The 24756-nt window shown below is 45.0% G+C and overlaps 2 protein-coding genes across 2 annotated transcripts in view; one reads left to right on the top strand and one right to left on the bottom strand.

Moving 5' to 3' along the window:
- Positions 1–24756, bottom strand: part of CLNK (cytokine dependent hematopoietic cell linker) — a 1199791-nt gene that overhangs the window by 203424 nt on the left and 971611 nt on the right. The gene's annotated exons all lie outside the window — the stretch shown is intronic.
- LOC147725412 (zinc finger MYM-type protein 1-like) lies at positions 300–24756 on the top strand. Its single transcript, XM_086964087.1, has 2 exons — positions 300–415; positions 20870–24756. Exon 2 carries the CDS (start codon positions 20879–20881, stop codon positions 24026–24028), a length of 3150 nt encoding a protein of 1049 aa, XP_086820213.1. The 5' UTR covers positions 300–415; positions 20870–20878; the 3' UTR covers positions 24029–24756.

The following is a 24756-nucleotide window of genomic DNA, read 5'->3' as shown; positions in this document are numbered from 1 at the left end:
GATGGAGAAGTAAGCAGAGGAAGATATTTATCCATTGCCCAGTCATAGAAGACGACGAAGGGGCTCAGACCGTAACTTCAGCAACATTTACTTCCAGTGAATTCTCAGCCTAATTCATGCTGTCCTGTTACTGCTTTTTCAAAGGTGCCCGTAATCTCTGCACTTCCGGGTCGAATGAAACCAATCCCATGATCGAGTATATCCTGGGCGGGACTAGTAATGTGTAAAATGATCTAGGATTGGAGCTTTGGCGGTTCCTCTGCCAATCATAACGTGCTTCCAAAATTCTTTTTAACCAGGTCACCGGCTGCGCAGCCCGTGCGTTTCAGCTATCCCACTCGAGCTTTCCTCGGATCTCGTGCTACTCTGCAAGCCAGTTTAGTTTGGGAGTTCCAGGGTGGAGACTGAGAGGAGAGTAAGTATTAAAATGTTATTTTTAATGGGGGGTGGGAGTCTCATTCACTGGTGCCGTGGGCATGAGAAACATCCAGCAGAACAAATCAGGCTTCTATTTACATGGATCACTAGAAAAACAAGCATTGAAAATGCAATAGGTCTCGCCTTTAAGTTAAAGCCATTTGCTTTGCTAATGGTATTGTATAGCAAAGCAAATGGCTTTAACTTAATTAAAGGCGAGACCTGCTGCATTTTTAATGCTTGTTTCATGTATAGCCCTACTCATCCCAATGCAGGGTGTCAGATCGCGTTACATCAACATGTGCATATTACATGTACAATAAATTACATAAGCTTGTAAATGAATGTAGTATGTGTTACATAAAACTGGGGGATTGCAAGGTGTAGGAGTCACATATCCTCTTCCATAGCTCACTGTGCTATTATCCTCGCAATGCACTCAAACGTACACTTGATAGACCTGCTAAACATATATGCGAGGGCTTTACATCTGATGTCACTTCTTGTGATGCCACGTCTGTAAAGTCATGGCTTGTGATGCCACTTTCTATCATGTTAATTACTGTGATGCCATGTGTGATGTCATGCGCTGTTGTGTGCGCCATGATGTGATTTCAGGACTTTTGCCCTGCGGGGGTTGCAAGTTCACTGTCACCGTAGCCCAGCTGTAACCGGCTGAGCCCTAACTAAAGCGAAACTGGTCCCTGGTGCTTGTGTGGTGGTTCAGGGAGGGCCTGGCAGTTCGGACTGGACTGTTCTGATTGGAGCACACTCTAGATTGATTTGCATATGGCTGGGTCCAAACTGATGTGGTATGCAATATAACAATGGTTTGGAATGACGCCCAAATAATTACCAGTGTCTGAGATTAATCCGGGCATTCCATCCATCACTTGTTGCCTTACTTTAGCATGAAAAGAAAGATTAGGCACGAGACAAAAAAGACGCATGTTCTGGTTGTGTTGACATTTTGAGGTGGGTATGTAGAGTGCTGGGCTGTCATGGTGAGAGCAGTTTGAGGCCTCCCGGTGGATCCCTTGAGGGCTTGTGGCACAAATGCCAAGATGTCATTGTGGACACAGTTTGAGCTTAGGTGGGTATGTAAAAACCAAGTAGTGGGCAGAGTGGTGGCTGTGGGGTGGGCAAAGGAAAGCACGCTGTGGGTGTTGAGGGCTTTGGTTGTGCTTGGCGAGAATAACGTTGAGCACCATAAGAATTTGAGTCACACACAGTGGGCACATCTGGCAGGATGAGAGCTTTAGGTGGGCCCTAGAAGGACCATGTGGTTGGCATGGTCAGTGCTACAGGTGGGCATGGAGAGAACATATGGGGGTAGGGGGGTTGTCAGGTGAGGTTGAAACGACTACTTGGCGGTTCTAGACGTGGGCACAAAAAGAGCCCTGGGTGGCACTGGTGATATGTCGAATGCCCTTATTTGTCATGAGACCCTGCCTCGTGTACACTTAGTATCACCCAGTGCCACTTGTCATTTTGTTCCCGGCCCCTGGGAGATGCCCTCTCTCCCCTTGCGAAGCTGTCGCCAACGCTTCACTTGCGACAGCGGACCTAAGGGCAGAGTCCAGGGCTGTGAGGAGGCAGCAGCGACTACCAAGGTACGCGAGGGCCCGGGGGTTTCTGTTCTTTTTTCCCCTCACTCTGCAGGCTCCGAAAAGCACCCACGCACTGGTTGTTTTAATCAGTTCTCGCGTTCAGATCTGCCCGGGGTCCTGCTGGCCTGCCCTGGCTACAATCGTGACTCCCTCTGTCTGTCATGCTAGCCTATAGAGGCTCCAAGCAGTTCTGAAATCTCCCAGATTCTTGTATTCAATTAGTCTCATCCAAAGAGGCAGGATTTGGAAATTCTGTATAACTGAGTGACAGTCTGAAGTAAAAGGCCTACCCCTTTCCTTCCTTACTCTTGGCCCCGCAATAGACTTCCTCTCTTGCAGAAAGTAACACAACACCGTTGCAAGCAACAGGTAGAAAAGTGCTGCCTGCCACCGATCAAAGTGCCTCCCGGGCCCTTGCCTCCGTTCAAGCCCCTGTTGCCCACATATAATACTGCATCATGCACCAGCAGCGACTGCCCCGTAGGGGGGCACCAGGGCGTCAACCCACCACCTGGCTATCACCAATTGCTTGTAATGTGCAGTTTTTACATGAAAACAAATGCTCTCATGGATCGTTGATTTGCATGTAAAAGTTGTCATATCTCATTGCCAGCAGGTGAGGGCTCTGCTGACTGTATTGCGCATGTGCCAGGCGGGGACCGATACAGCCCAGCCTTACACAGTCCCAATACATATCTGACATGCTGAATTAGCTAAGGCAGTGCAGCGTGCCAGATAAATAATGGAGATTCAGTTCTTGCCAATTCATGCGCCCTCTTATCGTATCAGAAATAGGAATAGAGAAATCCGGTGTACCTCGGTACATCACACTCTGTTCCGGCTTCTGATTCGGTGAAAGCTCGTGGGCCTACCTCTGTTGTCCTGTTGGCAGTTAGAAGATGGAGGAATCCGGAACGTTGAGGCTGACCTGCCCGTCAGATTAAGGAGCAAGTACGTTTTGTTTCTCAGCCTCAGGGCACAAGTCCGAAACAAGCCATCGTGGTGATGTCGCGTACATCACTTCTGTAAGAAAGATAACCATTTCAAATGGAAGAACTAAATTTAACGTCATCTGTAACTGCCACCTCTATACTGCAGCTCCCAAACTCACCTAAGGGTTACTGATTTGCGTTCTCAGCAGTCTGTTATATCCCTTTAATCCCCCCCCCCCCCCCAGACCTCCTAGCCCAGGAATTGATCAGATAGACAGGTGCGTTTCTGTTGTCTCCACAGCTTGTTGCAGAACACAGCTGCTTGCATTCTATGTCAATGATATATTTTGAATTAGAAAGGACCTCTGTTCCCAGCATAATCAAAGCATGTATAAGCTATCACCGTCGCACTGTATTCCGGTAACAGCACACAGGCTACAGTAAATCAACATAGGCTTCTCATTCCCCACCCCTGCCCGAAGCATGCCTTCTAGACCTTCGCTTGTGCTAATCCAGTCACTTAGCAACCACAGACCACATAATGTCAGCGACCTGGAATAATGGAGCGACAGCAGACAGCCCCCCTCCCCCACCGCACCCAGCCCTGTGGACACCTTCTTACCGTAGACTGCCTCTTCCATTGCTGCAAGTCGCGAGGGTGTGGCTTAATGGTTCAAAACTGGACGCACTTCTCTGGCACGAGGTGTCCGTTTATGTTTCAGGCACTTCGTACCTAAACACACGTTCCCCACCGGCCACACAGGCCGCTCTATCGTCCTCACCCAGACCATCTCTAGACCTCGCCTACGAGCTCACATACGTCCCTTCCCAGCCGAGTCATTGCCCATCCCTAGCCACACCCTTTTACACAAATTGCCAATTGAACGTTGCATTGCACCGTCAGCCAGATGGGAAGAACAGCCCTAAACCCATCCCTAGCCACACCCTTTTACACAAATTGCCAATTGAAGGTTGCATTGCACCGTCAGCCAGATGGGAAGAACAGCCCTAAACCCAATCAGTAAGCGACTTTCTGAGACCTTTGTCTTGCGCTTCCTTTATGAGGGCGTTCTTTGGCTAGTCGCTTCACCAATCAGAGCACGGTTGCGCATGAGGTAAGGAAGGAACGATCCCTGACGCGAAATGTACTCTTAACTAATCGGAATGCTCTGCGCCACTTAAAAGTCCAATGAAAGACAGAGGGAGGATGGCTAAACAGGAAAGAGAGTGATTGAAACCGGGACAATAAGCGCTCGCCAGGCAGCCGCAGCACACGCGCTTTGCTTATAACATTTTAAAAGTAAAGCGCAGGTGCCCCGATTATACTAAAATGAAAGAAATAGATGTTTTTTCTATTTCTTTACTTTTGGAATAATCGCGGCACCCGGGCTTTACTTTTCAAATGTTATAAGTAAAGCGCAGGTGCCGCGATTATACCAAAAGTAAAGAAATAGGAAAAACATCTATTTCTTTCATTTTAGTATAATCGCGACAACGTATACATTTCTCTATTTCTGCCGTCCCACTTCCTGCTGGCGTAAAAGGTTTATTATCTTTTTTAAGGGGCCATCTGTTTGGACCCATAAAGAAGATAAGAAACCTTACGCCAGTAGTAAGTCAGGGGAGCCAGTCCGAATGGGACGGCTCTAAAAGAGAAAAGAGTACCTCACTGTAACCTTTTTTCCAATGGCTGGCCACCGTTTAGCATGAACGGTGACGCCAGCCAATGGAAAAGAGGGGCGGGGCTTAAACCCCGCTAGTGAAAGGTACTCAAAAACATAAAATATCGCCAGCGAGACTGCACATGTGCTCAGCTACGCTAGCCGAGACCTAAAAACTCATTCCAAAATAAACGTAAGATTCCGGCAGGCCTCCAGATTGTAAAAAAAAAAAAGGCATCTTTTTTCTGCTGCTCCAGCGTGTGCATTTCCCTGTTTCCTTGTTACTGGAGTGCGTGCCACTGCCAGTCACTGATCTTTTGCATGATAGCACGGAGGAACCAGCATATTAATATTATAGTTTTATTAGCATTACTAGATGGCTGTCTGACAGTCATCCACATGTAAGCTCTCCCACGTGGGCTGATGTTTCGCCTTAGTGTCCGGTATTAAATGGATGGCTGGCTCTTATAAAAAGCCAATAGCACAGAGAAGGGTCAAGGCACACATGTCCTGCACTCGTCGACACCGAGTGATAGGAGTAAAAATTTGCAGAAATATTGTGCAATGAATCACATAGAGACGTGACCCCCCTTTGGCTCCATAAGGGAAAAGAAAACCCCAAACAAGAACAAAACATTGTGGTTCAGTACTCAACTTCCAAGTTAATTGTTCATGTGACGCTAATTATAGTCAAAAGTTCATAGATAGGAATAACAAAGTAATGTCTTTCCAATAAATCATTGTGCAGGTCGTTATTTCTTTGATTTTTTTTCTTTATTCTTTATTCCTTTGTTGTTCTTAAAAAAACACAGCAGGCAATTGATAGCCGACATGTTTGGTCCCCCTGGGACTTCTTCAGGGCTTAGCATGCGAAGGGTGTTTCCGCATGTTCTCCATGTCGTTCCTTATAATAAAGAAACAGGTATAGAATGTATGGAGTACAATTGCTCCCAGATATGCCAGTGTGACGTCCGGTTCAGATATCTGATAGCGGATGAAACGCGTCGGCTATCAATTGCACTGAGTTACTGACCATATATTGCTATGCCAGCATATTATACAATTATAGGCCTTGTAGACAATCCCATCACCTTTCACAGACACGGCTTCCAACTGACCCACACTGGAGTCTTTTTACTATGCCCATGTTTCGCCACCGGGAGGTTTACTATCAATACCGAGTGTCACATCACCGTGTTCGAAAGCCTTGTTTACTCTCCTGCGGGCCTGCTTTCAGTTGGCTTCTACCGCGAGGAAGAGAGGGAGCTGACACTGCACTCTGAGGTATTTTTGAACTTCCGCCCTCATTTTTCTTTTAGTTTCCATTTAGTTCTAATTAGGGCGAACCTCTAATAAGGTTTCCCTTTCCTTTCAGCGAATTAATTCCCCCGAGGCCTGTACTGATTCTTCAGATCCAATTCTAGCGCATAATTGATTATTTCATCTGATTACATTATCAAGCGGGTAATTTATCAGACCCTTACCTGATTTAATACATATCCTCTAATGGAATTCCCCGTTTATAATGTTGGGTACCATAATTGATTTCATAGCAAAACACGCCATACATCTTTATGGAATTCCCGTTCACCACACCGCAACATCAAGCGGGTGAGTGCCCTTTTCAATCCTTGGTATCATTGATGGTCCTTCTCCTGATGTGCACCTCCTTGGTATCATTGATGGTCCTTCTCCTGATGTGCACCTCCTTTCGCCCTATTTTCTGGTGGTCAAACCGGGCTTGAACGATACCCGCCATTTGCTGAGGTGGGTAAGAGATACATGGTGGTAATGTTAACCTTGATCTTTGGAGGTTTATTATTAATTGGATCCTCCATTTTGTAGGTTGCCCCCGTCCAGTTCCCCGTCCTGAGGAAGATCTGCGTGGCTGATGTTGAAAATTCCCTCCTTGCTGTCAAGTCCGATCGAAACGTCAACGCTATTTCCCATTTAACCTGGACCATTAATCCCTTCTTATGCCTTATTTCCAATCAAAGGAGATATGCCCCTGGACCCGAGTTTTTTAGAATTATATAAATTAAGTGTACATATTTTATGTCTGGCCAGATTATGAAGACTGTTTATCTGTTATCAGTCCTACGTAGAGTTTTGTACATTTATGCTCCTTCAATCGTCTTGGGAATTCTTCCCCTTTTTTAAAAATTTCTTTCAACTTTTTACGCTCTTGAGGACCCTTCATGCACGTTCCCCTGTGGAAGCAACCCCCCTTTCTGAATCTATCTGTTTTGTATAACCAGATAAACGCATAATGTCATTTTTGAAATAATGGGTTGTCGCACATCTTATATTGCCATATTAAAACAGTTTCTTGTAATCGCGAGCAAAGTTTCTGTATGCTCTAAATGTTTAGCGACTAGGAAAATAATTATTATTCCTAATTTTTGAGATATCAGTCTAGGACCATTGTTTTTTGTATCATATTGACACCAAGATCCTTGGCCTTTTTGGGTTACCCCATTGACTCTAATTACTATACGCTCCTAGACAAAGGTGGTAGTCATAGACACTGTTTAGGAATAAATCTGGAATCACTGGCCCCTCTTGGCCACACACAAGTTACGCTCAGTTTCCTGGGTCCAAGTTTTCCCGAAAGTCCAAATTATACCCTGTGTCTCTCCCAGGGGTCGAGCGTATACTCTGTGTCATGCTGCCCAGAAGTCCAAGTGACCAACACCTCTCACTCCTTTCAGGTACTAACAGTGTTAAGAAACCTGTTAATCACTGAGAAATCCTTTTTAGCTAAAAAACCTATGAGATTGAGGTGCTAACTCCACCCATTTAGGAGAGATGTATCACAAAAATAGCATCCTGGGAGCCATAAAGGGCTTACAATAAATATTCACCTTGCCTAGCGTGCTGACTAGCCAAAGAAAATTACTTCCGCTGGATCACCTCTGAGGCCGCCCTATGACTGATACAGTTGGGACATATTCAGTAGGTAATATGCCAGACCCTGTCTGTGGCAGGGCACTCTGGTTATCTTTTTACACTTCTCCCTAGTTTGCCATACTCCAAATGCTTAAAAAATCAGAGTTTCAGGTTCAGATATAGTCTCTTACCCTCTGTGATGGCTGCTTCAGGACAGACCTCCGCCCCTGCGGATTCAGCAGAACTTCTAATCAATTGCAGTAAACCCCCCACCTTTGGCGTTGTGCAACGTGAATCCGTTCGGGCGTGGACACTTTCCTTCGCCTTTAGTCGGGAACGAAGTCGCAATCCTTCCTATCTGGCTTGCCAAAATTTTGCTCTGGTTCGAATTCCTTAGTAAAAATAGAAGTCAAGAGGCATTTGGAAAAACAGGAACAGTTTGTTTCATTCAACAATTCTGCTGGGAGAACAGTTACAGGCATGGGGTATGAGGACCATGGTCAGACTGGTAATTCCAGGCACGGGCTATCCCCCAGTAGGCTGGATGGGGTGGGGGCCGGTTTTTGCACAGGGGCCGTTTTTGTTGCTGGGGCCGATTTTCGGTCCGTGACTCAGTCAGTAGTCTGTTAGACATCCGCTGCGGAGCAGTACACAGACTACTACTATCAGGTCGCTCTGCTCCGTGCAGCCAAAAAGCACAACTGTCTCTGTCTGAATTGGAGTCTGGTGCACTACAGCACTGTCCGTGCAGCCAGTGGCCAGGTGGATTTAATAATCAGGAGGGGTGTGCAGCGCAGAGCGCAGATGTCTCCGCCGCAGCTTCTGTGCGGTCTTACTCTTCAGTTCACCCTTAGGGTGGGGCTGGTGACCAGTCATGCGCATTGGGGCTCGTGCAATAAAAAGTGTGCGTGACTGGTGAGGCCAGGACTCGGAGGCCAGAGACTGAGACAGAGAGGCACCTATCCGTGTGGGCATAATTTAATTATTTCTAGCCCCCCCTGTCTGCAGCCCACAGATAAGTCGGTCCAGTGGTTTGCAATCATCATGGGCAGTGTGGGCACTGCTGGGTGGGCGTCGCGACCTGGCCGGGATTAAAAAAAGTGTGTTAAAAAAATTGATGTTTCTAAAGTCTTTGTACCCACAATAGCATGACCACTTGCCCTATGAGACTATTTTGTTTTTGGTCGTATTAACTAATGGAGTGTGATTTAAAGAACACCATTCCACCAGTAGTTTAACTTTTAGAAATCGGGCTGTTCCTAAACTTAACGAGAAGTATGAACTTCTTTGGTGGCAGAATCCAGTTTCTTGACAGAACTTTATTTCATGTTTGCCTCTGTTGATCTGTAATGTCAATGCTTTGCATACAGTGTAAACTTACAATATGCCCACCCAACCTATCCTATTAAGGTTAATTCCCCTTAAAAATAATTACGAATAGCAGTCTTGCTGCATAATTTGCAACGTTGTCTTCAACGTTTCTACTTCCTTCTGTACAATTCCCAGGCATCTGCCTGCTACTTCACGCCCGGCCCGGTTCTGCACAGTGGATTTAAATTATGAGCAGGGCTGGGCGGAGCGAGGTGGTGGTTTGAATTGCGCACCATCGCTGGCCTGGCCGTGGCTGGCATCAGCCTACAAGCAATAAATCAAAAATTTTAATCATGATGATTGTGTGTCACCCTCAGGGTCACAGACCGTGAGTGACAATCATTATAATAAAACATTTTGATTTGGTGCGTGCAGGCGCAGAGCAACTGCATGGAGCGGGCGGCCAGGCCGCGATTAAAGTAGAAGAGCAAAGGTAATGCAGGCTGTATTACCTTCATTCTCCTACTTTAATCGCAGCAGGCCCCGGGCCCGGTTCTGCGCTGCGGACTAAATATTTTTATTTGTATTTTTTATTTTAACAATCTATAGAGCGCGCAAATACCCAAGGATGTCTCGGCACTATGGACTTTAAGGATAGTAGGAAGGCTTCTATTGTTCGAATAGCCATGTTTTCACTTGTTTCCTAAATGACAGTAGTGTTGGACAGGTCTTAATGTGTAAGGGGAGCAGGTTCCAAGGTTTAGCCGTTGCCACAACAAATCTTCTGTCGCCCCAGTTAACTTTGTTTGTTCTGGGAACAATTAGAAGATTGGCGGCTGCCGAGTGGACGTCTCTGCTAGGTGCATGGGCTCACAGAGCTTTTTTCAGATATTCAGGCCCTGTGCCATGGACTGCTTTATAAGCAATGCATAACGCCTTAAATTTAGTTCTGCTTTTTATGGGCAGCCAATGGAGTTGGCGCCTCACACTGGAAATTAGCTTGAACTTTGGAGTACCTGACATTATCCTAGCGACTGCGTTCTGTATCCGTTGCAGCTTATTTAGCAAAGTTTCTTGTGCGTTAATTAACAGGCCGTTCCAATAATCAACTCTTGACATAACTAGAGCACTAATGAGAGTTTTTCCAGCACCCATCGGGAGATAGGGTAGCAACTTTTTTATCTTCCATAGAACGTAAAAAGACGAAGAGGCCACCACATTGCCATGCAAATGAGGCTCTCGTCAAACAGGATGCCTAGGTTTCTGGCCTTCTTAACAGGAGTGGGGAGTAATCCCAATTCCTCTGGCCACCACGTCGGAGACCATCACGGAGTTAGGCTGCCAAAAACCATTACCTCGGTCTTGTCCGAATGTAATTTAAGGCAATTGTTTCCCATTCACGAGCTGATGGCCAGCTTGCCATCATGAAAGCCAGCTGCCACTGCCTTGCCGTCTTTATGCACCACTAACACAAGTTGTGTGTCGTTAGCATAGGACGTGGGACCCATTCCAAAAGTCTTGATTACTCGTGCTAAGTCTGTCACATATACATTAAACAGGGTCGGACTCAGCGACGATCCCTGCGGAACACCACAGGGAAGAGCAAAGACTGAGTAATTATAGTCGCCCATGTTGACTGTCTTAGTCCGTTCGGAGAGAAGAGAGCCTTAGCCTTTCGTCCGACACCTAAGGCTGAGACAAAAATGATCAAGGTGACATGATCAACCATGTGAAAAGCTGCTGACAAATCCAAAAGCACCAGGACTGCGGCACCTCCTCTGTCTAGCACCATTCTGATTTCATCAGATGCTTTTATAAGAGCAGTCTCCATGCCATGTCCTTTCCTAAATCCGAATTTAGTGTCATCTAACAGTTTATTCTCTTCTATAAACTAACTGGGTATTCATAATTTTTTCAAAGATGTTCGCTGGAAAAGGTAAACGTGCGATTGGTCTGTTGTTTTTAGTTTCTCCTGGATAAAGATTGTTAGGGCCCGCCCCTAGGGATGCAGTGCACAGCCTTGCTCGCGCAGGCGAGAGCCCTTTTGTGGAGGGTTCCAAAACGGATGCTAGAATAGCACACGCTTGTACGTGTGCCATTCCTTTCTGTCCACGGTATTGGCGTTAGCGGTCGTCTTTTTTAGAAAGTCTGTTTTCAATTATCGTTCCCAGACATGGGCGCGATAATTGAAAACGCGCGCACCACTCGCGGCCTTGTTGAAACAGTACAGCAAAACATCTAAGCTTATAATAACCATGATTGTTCGCTGCTCAAATTGACGATGTTTCAATGCAGCAACGAAATATAATTATTTCTCTCCAAAAATTCGTCTACTGATTTAATTTTAATTATGCTTCTAAGACGTTAGAAGGAATAGTTGACAGTAATATGTGATTTAGAGACAATTTTGTTCAGCCGTTTGCACCATGAAGTCACTGCAAGATGTCCGCCACCCAAGAAGTACCTGAGTCCAAGTATCCTCGCTCTTCCTCTTCCACTCAAGTTTGCTGCTGTGTGTTAACGTTAAAGCGGCGCTATGCATACCTGGAGACCAGGTAGTTGAGTAACATTACTGTTGGGTCAAAAAAGTGAGGCAGCTCACTTCAGCGTTTACCGAGTTACTTTAGATGCTCTTGCATTTTAAACCTCGCATTTTTCCGTAATTTGTTTTAAGAGCCTACATATAAAAATTCTATTATTTGTTGTGACAACTGAATTCAGCCAGTATTTTAATTGTTCTTATTTGCACGCAGCACTTTTGGGACGGGTAGTACCGTGATTCTTGATCTGCTGGGACCGGACGTTACAGGAATCAGCTGTCTTTGGGGTCAGCGGTCTAGTGGTCATGTTTCATGCAGGCTGCCATAAAAACGGGGCCGCAGCCTAATGAGCACAAAGGATTACCTAACTAAGTGAGGTAGCTCACTTCAGCATTTACTGAGTTACTTTAGACGCTCCTGCATTTTAAACCTCACATGTTTCCGGAATTTGTTTTAAGAGCCTATATTTTCAAATTGTAATAATTGTTGTGAAAACTGAATTTGACCAGTATTTTATTTGCGCTTACTTGTACGCAGCACTTTTGGGGAAGGTAGTACCATGATTCTTGATCTGCTGGGACCAGAAGTTACCGCAAGCAGCAGTCTTTGGGGGTCAGCAGTCTAGTGGTCATGTTTCATGCAGGCTGCCATAACAAGCATTTGCAATGCAACAGGTCTCGCATTACTGAATGTTTGAGCTATTGGTGTTCCATTATTATTAGCAATGCCAATAGCTCAGACTTTAATAATGCGAGACCTATTGCATTGTTGCATTGCAAATGCTTGTTTTTCTTTAGCAACGGTTGAATAATAGCCTTTTTCCATATTGAAGGGTAGGTGCATGAGCAAAGCATAGCATTGCAGATGCTCATTAAATTAGTGCCTATCAGGTCTAGAATCGTTTTTAAGACTGACGGGGGCATGGGTCAGACGGGCATCCTGATTTGAGTGTCTTAATCAGATCAATGACCAGTTCCACTGACACTTGTCTGAATTCCATGAAACTGGGAGACTCTCCAATCATATTATTGTCATCTAACTGGTTCACATTCTCTGTAGAAGTATTAAAATTGAAATAGATATGGCCCACCCTGTCTTGGAAAAGAGTGGCTAATGAATCACAAAGTTATTGAGAGGCTTCCTTGATAGTATTGACCACTGGCCCTGATAGAGTGGAGATTACATGAAACAGCTGTTTAGTGGAGTTTTGTGCTGTTTCTATTGTTCTGGTATAGTAATTGCTTTTTTTCTATATTAATGAGACGTCTATACTTTAACAGGGCTTTGTTTCTTCGCCAAGTCATTGTATTCTTGATGCCAGTGTCTTTCCTGGTTCCAGCAATGCTGTTTCTCTAATGTAAGCGCTTCGGTAAACCATGGCGCTGAGGGGGTCCTCCTGTTTCTGGAGACTGCCTTATAGGGTACCAATTTGCTAATGCATTTTGGAGCCATTCCGTATAATTAGTTGCGGCTAATTCCGGGTCTAGCATAACCTCTGGTTGAGAATCTACTAAATTTTGTCTAAGATGGATTAAGGCTACTCCAGGCTCTGAATTGTTTAGAGGGAATGGGATTGGTCTGCCTAGAGACAGGCTGTAATATCCTGATGTCAAATAGTACAGCACAATGGTCCGACCATGTCAGAGGGAGAACCATTCTTAATGAAATGTGATCACTATTTATGAACAGACCATCTAATGTGTGCCTGGCTAGGCAAGCGGTCGTTTTCACATTTTGAGAAAATCCTACGGCCTCTAAATTGGATATGAGAGCTGCAGAGTCTCTGTCTATGAGAGCTTCCAAATGGAAGTTGAAATCCCCCAGAATTGTGAAATTGGATTTGATTGCAACAGAATCCAATAGATTACTTATTACTGACGAGAAATTTCCCCTGGGGCCTTGGCGACGATATTATAGGATTCCTTTGAGAGACTGGTTTTTAGAGAGTAATATATTAAAACTAAGTCCCTCACAGGCCTCAATGGTGATCACCTCTGTCCTGGCTAAAAACTCATCTCGATGGATGATTGCCAATCCCCCTCCTTTCTTCAAAGTTTTATCACATCTATGCGTAACCCTCAGGAGTGGCAATACAGAAATCTGGGCCAGTGAGGAATCGGCCAATGTTTCCGTAATGAACAGTACATCAAGATCATAATTATCCAACAGATCTGCAATTGCATATTTATGTTTGGGGAGAGAGCGTGAATTGATCAGAGCAGAGTGAATCTTATCCTTCTTCTTGACGTTTTTTAAATTATATATATTATTTCTCTGATCAGCAGGATGTCTAGGTAATTTGTCTTAGGCCTCTAACCTGTACCCACAGATCGGGCATGAATCTGTTTCTTTACTAACTGGGATCTCCAGATTAAAATAAGGACAGACCTGCTTGTCGTTGCTAACAATACCGCATCAAAGTCAAGTCGCGTGCAACGCCGCGGCAGGACACATCCTTAACGTGGCGCACAGCCCATGACAGTGACATATAACCTTTTCACCAGGCCTTTATTTCACAGTCAGTGATTGTGCTGTCTGGCACGACTGAGACTGCAGCGTCACAAGACTTCTAAAGTAGAAAGTAAATGATCCCATTATAACATAACATTCCAGGAAGGTGACAGGGGCTGCCCCTCTAACAATAGATCAAGCACCCGCTTGGTGACCTGATATATAAAGTCAACAAAATAGCTAAAGACTCATTCAGTGCCATGGAAATATTTAGTCAGAATTAAGACTCTTGATGTTACATCAGGGCTCTCTTGGTCACAATGGTGGACTTCTCCGAAAAAGGGCACAATACATGTGTGGCCTGTTTTGTGCTGCACCACATTGCATTATATCGCATTGACCTTTGCACTGGAGTGTAGACACATGCAGGAGTTAAAGCAGTGTCGGTGATCGAGCAAAGGGACTGGAGGTGGACCCGAAGAACAGAGTGCTGGTGTGCCCTTTCTTCTCAGTACCTTCCTCCATGAATGTCTCTAGTGATGTGCTATACCACATCACCATATCATTAGTAGCACCATTCAGCGCCTGGTTGACTTATTTTCTTCCCCTAATGGTACTTCTATGTCCTTACCACTAGTTTACTGAGTAGGGCTTATGCTTACCCCCCAGGGTCATCCTTCAGTCCAAAGTATGTACCTCGTAATGTGTCACGTGTGTACCAAAGTATTTCTTGTTTCAAACCAAGATCAGCTAATGAAGCTGATAGGTTGACAGCCACCAAGTCCTTCAAATTTGGAACCATTAACAAAAGGCTTTCAGTGAGCAATTCGCTCTTGAAACACAGTGGAGGGACAGTGATTTAAACCTGTCCTCCCAACGGAAACCGCAGATGGAGTGCAGGAATTACAATCGGTGCAGGTGTAAAAGCATAGAATGACGAGAAAAACAGCAAACATTAAAATACCATGTAATGATTAGAATGCGTATATACCTTCTGGTACTACCACGCGAGATGTGTGAATCTCATACGTTTTCTAATTTGGACAGTTTGTTGCTTTTGATTCCTCTCCTAAAGCAAATATATGGAAAGTAAAAACAAGGAAGGGCAGGGCTGGAGAAATCACACGGCCAGGAATGCTTCCAGAGATGTCAGTGGGGAAGCTGGGGAAGTTGAGAGCAGCAATTCTCATATCTACTATGAAGAGAGATCCTCAGGTCCAGAGGGGGGGGAGGCGTGTGTGAAGGGAAAATACGTTTCGCTGCAAACATTGTTCAGTTAACGTTTTCTCCCAAAAGAAACCATACACAGACAGAACAGTTTCAGCACAGTCCTCCCTAGACCATGGCACTGACGCAGACCCACACCATGAGGGCAAAAGGTGGCGAGCATTTTCCTGCTGTTCGTTTTGTCCTAATTGGAGTGTTCTTTGTCATTATTTGTTGTTATTTTCCGTGAAAGTTTATTAAATGTAATAAACATGGGAGCTCAACGGGTAGAACTGGCAGTTGTTAATTACTGATGAGCCGTGGTTTGTGTAACTCTCCCGGTAATGTCAATCTGAGACCCCATGGTAGCCTGTCACTGCACTAGACTAAATATTCATATGCCGCCCTCAGGGCTATACATGAGCCATACATAGCTGGGTAATGCTACATCACCTCACCCACATTCTTCCAGCAGAGCACGTCACAGGCATGTGAAGCAATCATGCCAGTCACCCTCTCTTTTGCACAACGTCAAAGTCTTGCCCAATGATACAAGCCAAGCCCATGCTGTGATGTCATAGCGCGTGCTCTGAAGCCCCACGTTTTCCACAATTGTGCTGTCTAAATATTTACAGTGTCTGCATTGTATGACTTTCAAAGTCCGTACGTGCACTCCAGTACAGTCAGCAGCCACACAGGGACATGCGTACAGCCCCACTAGCAATAGAAGTGGAAGCCGTGCATAAAGGGCATACTGCCTAATGCCAGGCATGATAGTAACCCTGTACATCTGCAGTTCAAGAAGACATGAAGTTACTTTGTTTCATGGGGAACCTCCAAGTAGATTGTGCAATGGAAGTACGATGCAGCTTAGACTTAACTTTTCTCACTTGTGTGCCATCCTGCTGCTGGGGGAACATTCTCATCAGGAAACATACCGATTTAGGCAAGCAAGAGAGAACCTATTTTTATTATTTAATAGGAGGTGGCCTTTGAGGCGAGAGGGGCCCCCTGGGAAAGAACCCTAGTTCTACAGTGATAAAGCCGTCAGGCCAAACTCCAACAATGTCCTCCGCAGAAATCTTCATCAAAGCTCATCTATCCATCGATCTATCCATTCATTCATCCATCCATTCATCCATATATCCATCCATCCATTTAAATTGAATCACTCTCCGTAGTCACCTCCAGGTTCTTTTGAGATTCAAAAGGCTACGCACATGCGATGCACATGTAAAGCACATGCCTGTCATAAAGTGTCCTACAAGTGAAATGTCACATAAGTGCCCTTGAGGACAACCTATGCTTCATGTTCACGGCTGGGCTAAATGGTTGGTAGTAGGGTGTGTAACTATTTGCTGCTGATACAAAGGCAGTAGGATATGCCAATTATTATCTCCTCAAAGTAAATGGACATATATATCTGCTAATCTGCTTCACATAACACTCAGACACATGTCCAGTGTCTTCTAAGTGTGGATTATGGGAGATGCAGCAGAAGCAGGGTGTAGGTACAGGCGAAGCACATGCCCCAGTCAATGGCTACTAAGCACTAGTACTAGAGGGCACATATGGGCCTTTGAAGCCTTGTCAAGATCTAAACCTAAGTTTTAGCAGATCACTGCTAGATGGAGTTACCATAGGATATAACAGGCAATATTATATCAATAAGGTGCGGAGCAATGGGGCCCCTGCCAGCGGGGCTAGCACTCTTAGTCCTAGTGGAAATAGCTATGCTCAGAAAAGTGTGACAAGGAATAGTGATACATACACTTACAAAATGAGTTGCACTTGCAGCGCTTTAAATAATATGCATCCGTAAACTCTCTCCTGTGTTAAACATTCAAAGTGATACTGAAATTTTATAGGGAGATGCTCTTTAAGGATGGTGAGCTGTAGCACTAGTCTTTCACTGGCCTCCCTTGTGAAGTGTTTGTTAGATACTTTGGGGTCTATTAGGATGTAGGGCGGATTGCCACCGCCCACATGGCGGTGGCAATCGGCCCTACATCCTATCCCGCCCACCACCTATTTCCCCCCCTGCCCTATTAGTATGGCGGGGGACCCCGGCGGACGGAAATACTGGCTCTATGTAGTGGCGGTGTCTACTAGACACCGCCATCCATATTAGCATGGGAGCGGGAAGCAGCCATTCCGTGAAAGGCATGCAGATTTTGCTTTCGGAGGGCCATTGCGGGCCCCCAGGGTATTGTGGGGAAGGGGGTTGCACATGAGGTGTACCCCCTGCATTGTCATGGACGTGGTGGTAGGCACCTCACAGTGCCTGTCACCTTGTGCATTCCCAGCGTTGTGGCAGGCGGTGCTGGGAATGCAGGATGCCACCGCCACAATGGCAGTGGCATCCTAATCGCCAGTGCAGGAACGCCGCACCACTGGTGGCCGGTCCGCCCTCCATCCTAATAGGCCCCTTATTGTTCCTACAGACTCCTGAGACATGGTTAGATAAGTCCTTGTCAGTCTCAGATTCCCCCAAATTAAATTCAGGTTTGATCTGCTTTATTACATCAGAAAACCAATTTTTGTTGGCTCTTTGGGCTTAGTGCACTTTACCACCGCTAACCAGTGCTAAAGTGCTTGCGCTCTTTCCTTTAAACATGGTCAAATTGGCTTACACCGAATTGGAAAATGTTATTTACTTGTAAGTCTCTAGAAATGTGGTTCTATATATATCCAGGGACTGTAAATTAAATGCTGCTTTTGGGCCTGCAACACTATTGTGCCACCCACTTAAGTAGCCTATTTAAACATGTGCCACGGCCAGGGCCTGACATTGCAGTCTGTCTGTGCAGTTGTAAAACCGCAATTTTGACCTGACAAAAGTAACCTTTTGCCAGGCCTAAAAATATTCCATATTACTACATATTTCATCAGGATGTCACCACTAGCGCAAGCCCTGTCTACAAGGCAGTGTGCAGAGTACAGTGTATTTAAATGGTTTGGCATATACTTTTAAGTTTTATTTGTCCGGAATAGGTGAGGCTCAATTGCTACCCCTGTTCTTTGTGTGATTCTTGAATTTTTCACAATCCCATGACTTCAGTGATGTACAGGCAACATTGATGGCAGCACCCACACTCTGAAAAGTGTTCCAGTGCCACTGGCCTTGGTGCCTTTGTGTGAATTGTTCATGCTTTCTGGCCAGGGTGCCATGTGAGACATTTCCATGCCGTCTGACAACCTGGGTGCTTAGGTGTGACATTTCCATGCTTTCTTGCCTGGGTGCTTATGTGTGCTATTTCCATAGTTTGTGGCCACAGTGACCTGGAAGCTCTTGTGTGACACTTCCATGCTAACTGGCCAAGGTGCTTATGTGGGACGTTTCCATGCTTTCTGGCGTGGCGTGACCAGGCCTGGGTCAGTGCCTAGGTGCTTGTGTGACATTTCCACAGTTTCTGGCCTCAGTGGCCTGTATGCTCATGTGTGACATCACATGTGAGTGCTTAGTATGTGATGTGAGTGACAATTTATTGAAAATACAAAAAAGAATATCAGAATGTAGATTTTATGCTGTAAAGTTATGATGTTAAAACAGTCTTAAAAAATAGCCGAAAACGCATAGCACTTTTTGTTGAGTGGCCCGAAGGGTGTTGAGATCATCACTGTACGGCCCCTTAAGGAGTCCTGGGCAGCAATGTATGCAATTTCACTCTTTTTTTTTTACACCTACCCAGGGAATAATCTGTAGGTTGTGATTTCACTCTGTACTGTGCTACCTCTGAGCATTTCCTAGGGAGTGGTCTCTTCTTCAGTTATCTTCTTCTGTTTTACACCATGCCTTAGTCTGACTCTGTTCAATGAAGCAGTTTCTTCATCTATTGCAATTTTAGCAATAGAGTTTTTCTGAGTCTGTCCTGGGAAACACTCTCTTGAAAAGTTATGATCACTCAACATTTTGCAGTCTATTCGTGAAACATGATCCCACACTATAGTTTGCTATTTCCTAAACTGATCGAGAAGACCGTCAACAAGCAGATGGCCGCCTTCCTCGAGACGAATGGATCCCTCGACCCCTCACTGTCCGGCTTCCGAGCCAATCACAGTACCGAGACCGCCCTCATCGCCGCCACCGATGACATCCGAGCCCTGATGGACAACGGAGAAACAGCGGCCCTCATCCTCCTAGACCTCTCCGCGGCATTCGACACTGTCTGCCACCGCACCCTAGTACAGCGCCTCAGCAACGTCGGAATCCAGGACAAGGCGCTGGAATGGATCTCCTTCCACGACGGAAGAACTCAGAGAGTCCGCCTACCACCGTACAAGTCGGAGGCCTCCGAAGTCATCTGCGGCGTCCCTCAAGGATCCTCTCTGAGCCCCACCCTCTTCAACGTCTACATGAGCCCCTCGCGGCCATCGCACGCCAACACAACCTCAGCATAATCTCCTACGCCGACGACACCCAGCTGATCCTCTCCCTGACCAACGACCCCGCCACCGCCAGAGCCAACCTACACGAAGGGATGAAAGAGGTAGCCGAGTGGATGACGACCAGCTGCCTGAAACTGAACTCTGACAAGACGGAGGTCCTCATCCTGGGCTCCTCACCCTCCGCCTGGGACGACTCCTGGTGGCCTCCTGCCCTGGGCACCGCACCCAAACCGACAGACCATGCACGCAACCTGGGCTTCATCCTGGACTCCTCCCTCTCCATGACCAGGCAAGTCAACAACGTATCCTCGGCGTGCTTCAACATCCTACGCATGCTACGGAAGATCTTCTGGTGGATCCCCACCGAGACCAGGAAGACCGTCACCCAGGCCCTCGTCACCAGCCGACTGGACTACGGCAACGCCCTCTACGCCGGTACCACCGCCAAGCTCCAGAAGAGACTCCAGCGGATCCAGAACGCCTCAGCCAGACTCATCCTCGACATCCCACGAACCAGCCACATCTCCGGACATCTGAGAGACCTTCACTGGCTCCCCGTCAACAAAAGAATCACCTTCCGCCTCCTCACCCACCTACACAAAGCCCTACACGACCAAGGCCCGAGCTACCTCAACAGCCGGATCAACTTCTACGCTCCCAAACGCCACCTCCGATCAGCCAACCACGCCCTCGCCGCCGTCCCCCGCATCCGAAGAGCGACTACAGGAGGAAGGTCCTTCTCCTACCTGGCCGCCAAGACCTGTAACTCCCTCCCGGCCGACCTGCGCCTGACCCAAGACCACCTCTCCATCAGGAAGAAGCTGAAGACCTGGCTGTTCGAGCAGTAGCGGCACCCCCCCCTCCCCCAGCGCCTTGAGACCCTACGGGTATGTAGCGCGCTCTATAAGTGTCACTGATTGATTGATTAAACTGCACTGGAGAGAAGCCTCTTACTCTGTCTTGGACACCACCACTCCCATGCTATCTTACACGACCATGTGCAGTCTCTCAACAAATTCTGAGGAGCACTCAGAAAAATAATTTTAGACTATGTTGATACTTTTGTGGACCCCCAGGCATGTGCAGACAGACTGATAGAAAGCAAACAGAAGGCCCTGACATCATTATTAATGTTGACACGTACCAAAAAAAGTAATTATTGTGTTGATGGTAATTCTTCCCAATGAAACGTGCATGACTGAAAGAGCCAATTATTGAGAATTCTTGAGTTGGAATTATTTACATTTTTTGAAATTTATAACATGTGTCTGCAAGAGAACGGGTGATCCTATCTTTATCAGGTTTAGGAAAGGAAATTGTGCAAAGCATGCTCTACGCACACGTGACACAACAGTTTATGTATACCATATAACAAAGCCCCATGCATTAGGTGTGGGATGTCTTGTTTCAAATTTGTTATCAGTTTGCATCAGCTCTGAAAACCCTCTTTTCTATCATTTTAGATTTCCACTATGGATATCAAGGGTGCTGGGAAGAGAAAATCACACAAGAAAGGAGGAGCTGAGACAGAATGTGAAAAAAAGAAAAAAATGAATGAGAAAGAAGCAAGCCAATGCCAAAAAGTGACAGATATTCTTACTCACAAAAAAGATTTGATTTCTTTCGAAGGCGGCAGCACGTCCACCTGCCTCAGTACTGAAGGTGCTGAACGAACTGCTGAAGGCCGAAGAACTGAAATAGGCAGCGAAGGTACTGTAACTGAGGCAGCTCCCAAGTGTATAGAAGGTTACATTGAATTAAAAAGTGATGTAGATTCCGAAGATAAGTGTCACGAAGACCCTGTAGTTAAGAAATCAGCATGTGCTGATGTGACTTTAACTCATGCAGCTTTTGGAAAGAAGAAATTGCACAAGAAAGGAGGAGCTGAGAAACAGCGTGAAAAGAAGAAAAAAATACAAGAGGAAGAAGCAAGCCAATACCAAAAATTGACTGATATTTTTAGACCCAAAAAAGATTTGGTTTCCCTCGAAGGTGACATCACGTCTACCAGCTTCCGAAGTGAACCTGTAGAACAAACTTCTGAAGGCCAAAGGACTAAAATGATCAGTAATTCCACAGTAAAGGAGGCAGCTCCCAAGTGTTTAGAAGGTTACACTGAAATAGAAAGTGAACGTGGGGAAGATTCCAAAGAGAAGTGTCAAGAAGACCCCATAGTTGAGAAATCAGCATATGCTGGTGTGACTTTGATTGATCCTGCAGAGGACCAATGGTTTTTGAGACCAACATCTGAAAAGTTGAATGCCTTTTTTAAGTTTCATCCCTGTCAACCTGATGGTCTACGCTGGAATGCTAAAAGATTATATCGGCAAAGAAATGGGAAACCAAGGCAGTGGTTGACCTATTCACACAAATCCGAAACCTTTTTCTGTGTGGTATGTCTAGCTTTTAGCAAACCGACAGATAGAAGTGCTTTCATTGATGGCTGTTCTGATGAAAGGCATATGTATCAAAAAATCGATGAGCACGAAGACAGCATCCTTCACCACAGTACTTCGGAATCCTTCATGATGCGATCAAGAAACATAGATATATGTAGCCATCATTTTAAAAAGCACACACATGCAAAACAAGAGGAAGTCCAGCGAAAACGTGCCATTTTAGAAAGAGTAGTGGAAACAATAAAACTGATTGGCAAAAGAGGCCTGAGCTATCGAACAACTACAGAAACTACCTACACTTTAGAAGATGAAATATTGGATCATGGAAATTTTTGGGAACTTCTTCAGTATCTTAAAAAATTTGATCCATTATTGAAAAGCCATCTTGAGGATGTCATTAAAAAAAGTAACAAACATCATGAGGTTGCAAAGAATGGTAAAGGGCATGGCAATCTGGTTACCCTGATTTCAAAAACAACTGTAAACTTGCTCATAGATATTATTTCCTCATTACTAAAAGAGGGTATTGCTGAAGAAATCAGGGAAGCCGAAATGTTCTCAATACACCTTGATACAACACAGGACATACATGTTGTAGACCAGTGCTCTATTATAATCAGATATGTGACCGATGTTGTCCATGAACGTCTTGTGGCTGTTGTTAATTGTACAATGACAACTGGAAAGGCATTGTATGAGCTAGTTGGCACTGCACTTGAATCCATGAACATTAGCATAGCAAATTGTGTTGGTAACTCAACTGATGGAGCCTCCAATATGCAGAAACAGTATAATGGGTTCACAGCATGGCTGAGTAAAAAAGCGCCTGATCAGATTCATGTGTGGTGCTACGCACATGTACTTAACCTTGTTATAACCGATGTCACTAAAATCTCTGTATCTGCAGTATCCCTGTTTGGGCTGTTAAATTCTTGTGTGGTATTTCTCAGAGATTCATGCCTTCGAATGAATGTGTGGCGAGACAAAAGTATTGAAGCACGGTTTCGGTCCATCTCTATAATTGGAGAAACAATATGGTGGGCCAAAGATGTAGCACTCCAAAAGATCTTTGGTCTATACAATGACCCAAGCAAATCTGTGTACGTTGAGGTTCTTCAAACTATGGAAGAGATATCCAGATCAGATAACTTCAATGATGAGATCAGATACAAAGCCATTTCATTTCTAAAGTCACTAGTTACATTTGACACGATTTTGACTGCACAGATGTATCTGTTTATTTTTCAAAATACCACTCCTTTATCTCTGTACTTGCAAACACAAGGTATTGACGTACTGCAGGTATATCGAATGGTAACTAAAACCATTGACTCCCTACAGCAACAGGGTCTGGATTTCAGCAGCATAATGGATGCTACAAAAACATTCATCAATTGGGCAAATGAAAAATTGGATCGGTGTGATAGTGAAATTTTGATTCAAGATGACTTCCCAGAGGCCCGAGTACACAGGAAGAAGCTGATGCCTGGCAAATCTGTGACGGATGAACCCATCAGGTCAGCTACTGAAAAATACAGGATAGAAGTTTATAATGCTGCAATTGACAAAGTAGTTACCAGCCTGCAAAGTCGATTCACAACTCATGGCCAGTTGTTTGCAGATTTGGCATGCCTGGAGCCCAAAAACTTTGAAGACATCCTTCAGAAATTTCCCCAAAATGCTCTTCAACGACTAAGTGGCTTGTTAACTAGATTTGATCCGGAAGCATCTGTTGAAAAACTGCAGCATGAGTTGCTTGATTTTGCATCTAAGTGGAGCAGACTAAAACTCAGTATTGAAGAAGAGTATAGTATGATCCAAGAAGTTGAAGATGACACCTGTTATCTCAACTTTGAGGATGAGATGGTACAGCACGCTAATGTTGGGCAAAACAAGTATAAGTGTAAGACTTGCAAGGACTGTATTGCTTGCTGCTATAGTTTATTATTGCGTTATAACCTGTACAGTAAAGCCTACTCTTCTCTCTTTAATGCCTATAAGTTGGCATTGACTCTTTCCTCCTCTCAGGTGGCTTGTGAAAGATCTTTTTCTAAGCACAAGTACATCTTGAACAGGCTGCGTAATTCTCCCTCTCAGTCACATTTGGAAGCCTTTATGCTTATGTCTGTGGAAAAAGATGCTTTAATGCGAATAAGCAATGAGAAAATCATTGATCTTTTTGCCTCCAAAAGCAAATTGATGCAAGAGATGTTAACACTATAAAATGTGAGCTCAAGTTACAACATTTCTAAGCTGAGCACTTCTAATAAAATATTTTATTTGAAGGTTCCATTCTGAACATGAAACGCATTTGACTTTTACACGTTACCATCAACATTTTGAGGGCCCTTTATAAATGTCAAACAACGCAGTTCAATAACAAGAGTTGACCTCCTTGCGTTGGTTTTCTTTGAGCCTGCTTTGCACCACACACAAACCTTAGTACCATAGTAAAAGGCTGTGATCAGCATAGGTTTTGCACTGAAACAACAGGTAATATCCATCCACTACTAAATTTAATGCTCAGGCAAACTGTAAAATGTATACTGTACTGTATTTATGCTCTGTAGAGCATACATGCATTCTTGGAAAACCTCAAGAAGGCGTCCGCTTTTGCCTTAAATCCAGGTATGCCTTTGTTAGTAGGAAGGGCTTTACATCAAAACCCATGGGTGGTTGCTGGTGGACTTGCTCCCACATCTCATCCGTGAAACACCCTCTTGACACAAATTAATGCGAAGTACGATTGAATATAACACTTGTTTGAGAAGAAGTATGTTATTCTGTTTTTACAGTATTTCATATTAAGGATTTGCTGCAGGCAGGTCACGTTAACCGTTTAAAATGTCAAAATGCCCACAATCATATTGTTGTGTACTGTTGCACTTTACATAAGACGCTTTATTTTAGCACTGTTTACAAAACTCAGGATATAAAAATCATTTAATGTT

The sequence above is a fragment of the Lissotriton vulgaris genome, chromosome 3_2 (genome assembly GCF_964263255.1).
Source record: "Lissotriton vulgaris chromosome 3_2, aLisVul1.2, whole genome shotgun sequence".
Lineage (NCBI taxonomy): Eukaryota > Metazoa > Chordata > Amphibia > Caudata > Salamandridae > Lissotriton > Lissotriton vulgaris.
This window is presented reverse-complemented; position numbering and strand designations above follow the sequence as displayed.